The sequence below is a fragment of the Egretta garzetta genome, unplaced genomic scaffold (genome assembly GCF_000687185.1).
Source record: "Egretta garzetta isolate BGI_Z169 unplaced genomic scaffold, ASM68718v1 scaffold45, whole genome shotgun sequence".
In the NCBI taxonomy this organism is placed as follows: Eukaryota; Metazoa; Chordata; class Aves; order Pelecaniformes; family Ardeidae; genus Egretta; species Egretta garzetta.
In genome coordinates, this window is record NW_009260028.1 from 4,592,892 (window position 1) to 4,602,824 (window position 9,933).

General features: G+C 38.5%; 1 protein-coding gene across 1 annotated transcript in view; it reads right to left on the reverse strand.

The window, feature by feature from the left end:
• Positions 1-226: 226 nt before the first annotated feature.
• The window catches only part of MRPL39 (mitochondrial ribosomal protein L39), a 10,326-nt gene continuing 619 nt past the window's right edge, over positions 227-9,933 (reverse strand). The window contains exons 2-10 of the mRNA XM_035896417.1: positions 9,425-9,645; positions 8,962-9,101; positions 8,378-8,477; positions 7,687-7,754; positions 6,246-6,358; positions 3,709-3,774; positions 2,333-2,486; positions 1,359-1,406; positions 227-313 (exon numbers count right to left, since the gene is read on the reverse strand). Coding sequence (XP_035752310.1) covers positions 227-313; positions 1,359-1,406; positions 2,333-2,486; positions 3,709-3,774; positions 6,246-6,358; positions 7,687-7,754; positions 8,378-8,477; positions 8,962-9,101; positions 9,425-9,645 — 997 coding nt within the window. The remainder of the gene's footprint in view (positions 314-1,358; positions 1,407-2,332; positions 2,487-3,708; positions 3,775-6,245; positions 6,359-7,686; positions 7,755-8,377; positions 8,478-8,961; positions 9,102-9,424; positions 9,646-9,933) is intronic.

Consider the following 9,933-nt stretch of genomic DNA (forward strand, 5'->3'; position numbering starts at 1 on the left):
TAAGGACAATGGTAATTTCCAAGATGAGTTGTTGCAAATAAAACATTACCTTTTCTTCCTTCCCCCCCCCCCCCAGTGGACTGAAAAGCCCAATACTGGCTTTGTATCTATCTGTGATTTAGGCCCACGGAATTCAAATGAATTAGCCAAGACATTTTTATATGCAGCACAAATAAGACATGTAAAAATACACTTTTATTATGTACATTTAGAGGTTAAAGTTAATTTAAATTGATACAGTTTTTCCTTCTTCAGTTCCACTTTTTGTCTCATGACATTCTGCTGCTGCTTCCAAATATTTTTCTTCAGTGACCTGCAGAAACGTAAGAATTCTGTTATATTTTTAAATATGTTTTAATCCTCCTTGATCCTGGAAATCCTCCCCTCATACTGTCACCGTAACAAGGCAGGACAGCCTACAAAGACAATTATCATCTCCAAAATTAAACAACCCGAATTACAAGCATCTTCAAACTAATTTCATAGAAAAACATCATGGGTTAGGCTCTGCGCACATCCTTGGCTAACAAGTTTCAGTAGACATACAGCACTTTTTTCTCTATTGCTACACAAGTAAGTAAAATATTTGATCTGAAGGCTCAAAAACATCTGCTGTTTAATTCTTATGAAGATTTCCCACATTTAAGCATGCCTTGAAAGTGAGCCTCCAGTTATATGTGGCTTATGATATTTTATAGTTCCACTTATCTTAAAAACTTGCCTTTTGCATTTATTCAGTCACTGTAAAGCTTCTCTTGGGTAAGTATATTTCATCTTTGAAACATTGGTTGTTTATCAGAAGTATCTTTGCAAGAAACTCTTATTTTCCTTGCAGATTTTAAACAGGCAAAAAATACTCAAACTAGCACATTTATGCAGCTTACTAAAATAGCATTCCCTTTTATCTCCCCTTTAACTTCCACCTAGGTTCACCCAGTGGTATTAGATTTTATCCCTGCATTTACTTGTAAGAAACATGTTCGTATACGTTCTCCCAAACCTGTGGCAGAAAACTTGTTACCACCTAAAATCTAGGTAATCGTAAATACATTATTACAATTTTTAGGTTTTTTATTTCATGTTCACAATTAAAACAGGAAAAAATAATTTTAAATCTTACACACGATACCAAGGTTAATTCTAGAGATTAATTTGAAAAATACTAATATAGTTTAAAGTGATAATAAAAAACAACTTAAGAGATTTCACGTGTATCTGATTTTTCTTCACCTCTGAACATTTCTATTCCTAAAGATATGTCCGTGAAGATATTACCCATCTCTAATCATTCAAATTCTACTCTATCACAGCATATCTTAATATTTGGTAAGCTGTACCTCACTGCTAATAAGACTTACCAGCCTCTTCGATCTTTCCAGCAGCCTGTGCCACACGGTGTGGTGAGCCTGTATTAAATGTCATTAAATGATGTTACTGGAGGCCAAAAGTAAAAATAAAAATCTTCTCACAGAATAGATTCTGACAAGTGTACAGAAATGATCACACAAAACCATAACAATCACCAATTCAGATGTTACAGCTTATGATTTCAGTGTCCAATTTGCCCATCTCATTTTGGGGTACTTGGAACAAATGTCTGCTGATCATATCCATTCATTGTGTGGAATCATTGAGGGGTAATGGGCAAAAATGGGAATTAAAATCTTATGACGAAGAAGGGTACACAGAGATGAGGTGAGGAACCCAGTGCCCACTTGTCCCTTGGGAACTTCCCCAAGTGAGACAATAGCACATGTGCTAGACTACAGGTCAAAATCATGCAAGTCAACAGAAACAGGAAGAAAGACTCCTGTCTCCACCTATAGCTCTGCAAAGCCTTTGTTTAAGACTGATGAGTGCTAGGACCTTTTCTGTTACTGTTGTTAAATATTACTTCCATGTCACGGAAGACTTTGAAATGGTATCCTTTATCATGAGTATAAATTCAAAGTTCTGCTCTTTCCTTCTTTATCTGAATAAACACTGTCAGTAGCCTCAATTTCAGAAGACCAGCATGCGCAACTAACTAAGGCAAGGTAAATGAAATATCCATGCAGAAATTGCACAACCAAAACAACACTTTCAGTACTGAAAAGTAACATCAAGGGCCCTCTGATGCAAACTTTTCTACTTCTGATTTCACATCCATAATAGTTCCATGAAAACAAATCCCAAATATCCAACACAGTCATAATCACGGGCCTTCCCTTTCTGCTACTGTTCTCAACTCTGAATTAGACTTGGCTACCAGCACAGCATACAATAAAGAACAGAAAGTAAGGCAAATGCCCTAACTTAAAGAAGGAAAACCTGTATGAAATGGATTAGTTACCTTCAAATGGATTGGCAGGGACACACCCTGGAACCTTCTTATCAGCTCAGATTGATTAGTCTGAAGATTATGGGCTGCCGTTATCTCATACTGGAAACAGAAACTTGTCCTTGGAATATGAGGGCCTTCACTAACATCTACAAAGTCACCAAACCTGATGGGAGGGGGGAAAAAAAAACAAACTATGTCAAATACATTCGGAGAGAAGTACAAGCTTATTTGTTTTTATTTTTTGATTAGCAAATTCCTATCTACAGAACAGATGAAAAGAAACCCAGACAAATCCCAAACCAAATCTAAACAAATCCCCAGTTCAGCATTTCCAGGTTTCATGAAGCAAAAGCACAGGTCACACAGTTTCGTAAAATGAATTCATGAAATTTAAACTTCAAGCCTAGAAAAAGGATCCTATGTTTAACAAATCTTTGATGTCATGTTGGCTTTAAAAGTGGGTACAACTCCGTCCTTCACCAGAAAAACATTTGTCTGTGAGATCACACATTTTCTACAATACAGTGCTTACAACCTGCACAGGTATTTCCCTTTCAGGTCTTGGAAAACTGCAAATCAATTAGGAAAAGTGAGTGACAAAAAGATGAGCAGCAGAAGAACATTCAGAACAAACCTCTTTCACAAATCAATAGGTAAGCCCACTTTACCTCTTATTAAGCAAGCTAGAGAGTGGGAGGAAGGAGGAACAACTGACAACATCTTTCTAAAAGTTAAAGAACCATCACTGCAAAGACATCTGTTCCCTTAGAGAGACATGGACTCCAAAATTAAATGCAGAACAATTTAGACATCTAGACAACTGAAGATCCTACACTGCCCTAAGCTAGTCACAGATTCTTTTACGTGCCTGAGATACAATACAAGCCTCCTGCCTCCAGCCCAAGAACTTTGTATCTTACGCTGTATCCCAGAAGCCAGCTCCATTATCATCTCCACCACTACGAGGCAGCAGCTTGCCAGTTAGGAAGATCTTGACAACTTTGGAAGAAAGATCCACTATACAACGCTAACTCTTATTTTCAAAGAAGTATTTGGTTTGTATTTTATTTAACCTGTCAAGCTCTAGAGATTTATTTAGATTTTACATAAAAGCATTTAAAGCAGTAAGACTTCTCTGGCACTTACCACCTTTAACATAACACGAAATAGAAATGTAGTGAGATCCACCGAGTGTTAAGTATCACAAAACAATGGTTGTATAAAAAAACCCCAACAACTTAAGACAGACTACAGACAGCAATGAATACAAGTGATTTCTAAATTGAAAATCACAAGCAACTTACTCTTCTCACTTGCAGAGAGTACTTGCAAAATAATAAAATCTTTCAGTGAATCATTACAAAATGACATTCATTTTTGCTCACCTATATAATGTTACAATTCCTTCCATATTCTGAGAAGCTTTTTGATCTATCATCTCCATTTTGCATCTGAACAAGACAAAAAAAAAAAAAAGATAACACCTAGTTCTTGTAAGAATACTTAAGAGATCGATTTAAGGAGCATTCTTAAAAATCATGCTTGTATTTATGTGAGCTTTGAAAAAGGTTTAAATTCCTAATTTTATATGACAACACCTATTGGCATGTTTCATACAGCACATCTGTTAGTCTAACCTCAGCTCCTGGAAAAATTATGGAGATAACACTGAGTACTATTTAAAGGCATTTAAAGAATAAAGCAATCATCAGGCACAGTCAACATGGGTTCACAAAGGGCAAGTCATTAATTTGATATCCTTCTATGATAAGGTCACCCGCCTAGTGCATGAAGGGGAAGTGGTGGATATAATTTTTCTGGATTTTACTAAGGCTTTTGATACTGTCCCTCACAGCATCCTTCTTGACAAGCTGTCCAACTGTGGGATGAGCGGGTTCATGGTGCACTGTGTGAAGAACTGGCTGAGGGGCAGGGCTCGAAGGGCTATAGTGAATGAGGCTACATTTGGCTGGCAACCGGTCACCAGCAGTGTTCCTCAAGGCTCAACTCCAGGGCCAGTTCTGTTCAGTATTTTTATCAGCAATCTGGATGCAGGACTTGAATGCACCATTAGCAAGTTTACTGATGATACCAAACTGGGAGGTGCTGTTGTCTCTCCTGAAGGGACCAGAGGCCTTGCAGAGGGATCTAGATAGATTGAAGCATTGGGATATGATTAATGGGACAGAATTTAACAAGTCAAAATGACAGACTCGGTACCTGGGATGGAGTAATGCCAGACACAAGTATAAATTGGGAGAGAAGCGGCTGGAGAGCAGCCCTGCAGAAAGGGACCCAGGGATGCTGGTTGACACCAGGCTCAGTGTGAGTCAGCAACATACCCTGGTAGCCAAGAGGGCAAACCCCATCCTGGGGTGCATCAAACACAGTACAACCAGCTGGTCACAAGAGGCGATTATTCCGCTGTATTCAGTACTGGTGCGGCCTCACTTTGAGTGCTCTGTGCAGTTCTGGGCCCCACAATTTAAGAAGGATGTGAAGGTCCTTGAATGTGTCAAGGAGGGCAACAAAGTTGGTGAAAGGGGTGGAAGGAATGTCCCATGAGCAGCAGCTGAAGATTTTGGGCTTGCCTAGTTTGGAGAAAAGGAGGGTGAGGGGCGGCCTCCTTGCTCTCTACAGCTTCCTGAGGAGGGGAGGTGGAGAGGGAGGTGCTGAGGTCTTCTCCCTGGTATCGTGTGATAGGATGTGTGTGAATGGTTCAAAGCTGCACCAGGGGAAGTTTAGACTGGACATTAGGAAGCATTTCTTTACCAAGAGAGTGGTCAAACACTGGAACAGGCTTCCTGGAGAGGTGGTCGATGCCCCAGGCCTCTCAGTATGTAAGGCATTTGGACAATGCTTTAACTTTTGGTCAGCCGTCCATCTTGATGATCACTGTAGGTCCCTTCCAACTGAAATAGTCTATTCTATTCTATTTATATGTTAAAGGAGGACCATGCTCTCTCAGCAAAGTTCTATTCAAAAAGATAAAATGAACCTATTACTTCAAATTAAAATAAGAGTTTTTCAAGTCACATGTATGACTAGAAGACTCTATCCAATCACCTAAACTGATTTTATGCAATGTGTAGTCCTCAACAGCTGGTCATCTGCAAGACAGCAAAGCATCCTCTGCTCTTTCTACACACACACAAATACACATACAATGTCTAAAGCTATTACCAAAAGTCAGCTCCCACCTGCTGTCAACGCTTGCCAGCCAACACAGCAGAGAGATGCTAGTTTGTATGTCACATTAATACCATCTTCATTATTAAGCTAAAAACCCTAGTTATTTTTGCAACTTTAGTTTTAGCATAATTTTATTTTGGTTCACAAAACTATAAATTCTTTATCATTTCCCCCCACCTCTCTCTAACCACCAAAAAGCTGTGGAACAGAGAATTTTTTTCCTGAAACACTGCTTAGATTCTTTTTTCAGTGAAGAAAACTGGACTGTTTTGAACAAGCCTTCTTTTATAGCACGGGCCAGAGTATTTTACCCGTTTTTTACCCTTGCAGGTCTTAAAAACTGCATTTTGTCAAACATTCATTTGAAGATACCAAGATATGAAAAACCTACGTTTCTTTGAATATGAAAGCCTTTCAGCAAAGGCTGAGTAACTAGAATGCCAAGTCTAACCATGTGAGCTTCAATTTAAAAGTAGTGAAATCTTGAAGCTCGCTGTTAAACTAAGAAGTCTACAGTCTTTCCATTTGTCACAAAACTACATCCAGCAAAGGTGCCTGGGGTTGGCCTCCGGAAAGAACATTAAAAATGAAGTAAGGTAGTGTGACAAAGAGAACAGAGGCATGTTCATTCAGAGTAGTGAGAGAAGTACCTTCTTACTTCACCTGTTACATCTTATTTTAGATTCACAAAAACAAGCACAAACGTAATTTCTAATTAACAGACACTTACCTGTTATGTTGAAACATTTCACGTGCTACTTTTGCTTCAACACGCAGCATTTCAAACGGCAGGTCTTTATGAATTAGCTTTCCAGCATCCCTTGTAAGAGAACGGAAGTTGTCCTAAAGAAACAGTTAATACATATAAAACTGTCACCACTGTTTCACAGCTGTACTGAACAGGCAAAGCATAGGAAACACTAAATGTTAGTCAAAACAATAAGGATCGTTTAAGAATACTAAATATAAGAATATTGCTGTAGGATTGTAACTCTTACTATTTATCTGCAACAGATTGTTACAGACCATCACTGTTTGAATGGACTGATTCAATGACCAGTGAGATCAATAGGCGTTTTTTCCATCAGAAACTATACACATTAGTTGGAGTTAAACTTCTCAGGTTTTCCCAACATCAATATATTAATATATATGGCCTTGCTAACGTTAAATATTCATCTGTGTATCCTGTTTCCCAGAGTCATGATTCCACTTAAAAAAGGCCTCTGTTCTGATGGAATCAAAACAAAAAAGTTCTGAATAATTAATAAATACACATTGATCACCTTGGTCCAAAGCTCTGCATACTCAGATTTGTCAATAAATAAGAAGTTGTTATTAGTAGACACTACATTTACAATGTCACTTAGAAAAGATTTCAAACTAAGTTACTTCAACTACAAGATCATATTGAAGAAAAATTCTGCATTATACCAACACTGCTTTGTTAGCCATACACAACTCTGCTAGTATTTGGGCATGAGAACAAGAATAGGCACCAGATGAGTAGAGCACTCGTGATCACACCAGCTGCTAAACAGTTATGAGACTTAAAGATTTTAGAGGATTAGATTTACTGAACAGCATGAAATATAAGCAAGCTATTAAGGAAAGCTTCAGCTGAACGTGCCTACGGTTCTTTTACAGCAATAAACTGTTATGCTGTAAACCCCTAGGTGAAAATACACGTATTACACACATTTCTATTTTCAGTGGGCTCTATTCACACAAAGGCTATCGGGCTATGGTTGCATCTACGTTACCACAAACAAGTGGCTGAGTAGGAGCAAATCTGTACAGTAGCAAAGATGGCACTGAGGTCCCAACAGCCAGACCAACTATTCTGGGAATTGCATTTCAGACTAGAGCTACTCAAGCCCCATAAGCTTAAAACCTGTAAGTATTTGGAGGACAGTTCTAGGTTTAATTTCATCTGAAAGGAACCCAATTTGCATGCTCTGAGACCATTCTGCCACGAAAGCCAGTATGTCGTAAATGTGGAGATTAGTTTCCAAAGAGTACTCCTGACCTGAAATAAAATACTAGTGTAGATATACCTTATGAAAAGAAAAAAAAAACAAACTCACTGCCCTCTCTCCCCCATTAGAAAAGAACTACTGGACAAGGATGTAAGCTTCTTAACTTTTTGAGGAAGAAGTTATTGTGCTTACATTTGTTGGTTTCCAGTCATTCAGTCTGTTGTCCAAAATTACATCATAACAGAAAGCTCCAGAGATCACTGCAATTCCAATTCCGAAGAGAAAGATATTTAAGTTTGTAACAAAGTATGTATTTTATTGCCATAATATACACTTATAAATATATCAAAATGAATAAAAACAAAATGATTTCAAGAAATCCATCAAAGTCTTCAGCAGTGATTATACAGTCAAATGGCATATTAAACCTGTATCAGGTCACAGATGAGCAAAAGTTGTTACTAACCCTGTTTGTACTTCAATAATCTTCCACAAACTTGATGTACACGTCATAACTTTTAGTAACTCAAGTGCTCACAAGGTTACGTATTAGGGCAAATTTCACAGAAACACATCACATCTTCTAAATACCTTACTCAACAATAAAAAGGTTATGTCCTCAAGTTACTAACTTAACCTATGAAATCCTACATGGTCTGAAACCCAGTTGCCACAGACCAATTTTCTGTACTTTGATAACAAAATTGTTTTCAGTGTGATTGCTATAAATTAAAGGCTACATCAACAGCATGTGGTACACAAATCAATGCTAAGTACCTTAAATAATTGGAAAAGGAGCCTCTGATTTTTTGGTAACGTTATTAAGACAGTCACTTAAGAAGCAGCAAAAGACAAGACAATCAGTATAAAACGCTTATATCACCTGGCACTTCTGGAGCTTTAATCAGAGTCACTGAGTACTCATCTTTGAACGCCTGTTTTAACACACATGCCATGATCATGGCACAGGAACGCCAATAGGCCTGTAAAGAGAATTTCAAAACACAGATTTTTTACCTAGAAGCTAACAACCTATACCAGAAGAATATCAGCTATTTATTCCAAAAGAACACCAACATTTAACTGAATTAGGCACAAACCTAACTGTCAACCAAAGCATTACTTTCTTTAGTATTTGAACTTCTAATTGGAGATGATTGTCCATGTAGAATCAATCAAAAAAAAAATCAAAACTGCACTTAAAATGCAAGCCAGATGTTTCCCTGGAGATCTTTAAATCTGAAATCATAGGATAATACAACAATGCAGGTTGAAAGGGATGCCTGCACATCACCCAGCCCACAACCTGGTCCAAATAATCATGATGTACCAACCAGCTATTAAAAATATCTGTACTTTCACGACAAACAAGTTCAAGAAAGCAGATAAACATGGAACTGAAGGGGGCACACAAAATCTAGTGGTCATAATCAGGCTCACCTACAACAAGATAAGATACAGACTTACCTTGTTTACTTCCTCTGGATCTTCATCTTTGAAAGTTAGGAACTGAATTTCACATGATTTGGTCAAGGGTCTATACATATCCCAGACTTCACCATCCACAAGAGCTAGGACGGATTTCCTGCAATGCCATTCACTTAAGTCTGAAGAAAATGAAAAAAGTATTACACAGTTATTAGCCATACTCCTCAGAGTCAACAGTGTAGACCCTGCATTTGTAACAACAAACTGCAAGTTTCACTTGCTAATAGAGCCTCCAAAAATTAACTCTTTTTCTGCTGATGTATTCTAGTACAAATGGATTTTAAACATACCAACTACAAATATTCTGAATGCATGTCTGTTACCTTGGTCATCAAAATGCCAATAATATTAACATTTTGAATTTGGACAATAAGGACTTCGATCGACAGCACAATTTTCATCACCAGTGGCACAACGTTAGTTCAAGAGTCCATTCACTTACGCATGGCACAATTGTATGGAGTAGACAAAGCTTTGTTCATCACAAACACACTGCCAGGGTGAGACTTCCCAGTGTATTTTACTTCGATTTTCTCAATTCGTGGATACAGGGATAACTGTCTCTCTTTCTCTTTGGTAAAGAGCTCGTTGCGCATTTGAATCACCTCATCTGATGTCAGACGAGAAATAGTCTGCGTGGAGATGAACCCTGGTATAAAACAAGCAATAAGGAGTTTTTAAGGCCTCTTTATAAGATGCTCGTTTCTACAGAAAGTTAGACATGACACCGCACGCCTAATCCATGTCTGTCTCCGTGTGTAGACGGTCAGCACTTTCGCAGCTCCTGCTGCCCGTCTACTCTAGGTCCCTGCAATGCCTGCATGAAGTCGCGACAGACAACTCTGACGCAACGAAAGCGTAATGACGTTCGCCGGCTGCAAAGGCTCTTCCCGAAGACAGGCCCCTGCGGTCCGCGCCCGCTCTGCGCCACCGCTCCCGCGCCCCGGCCCC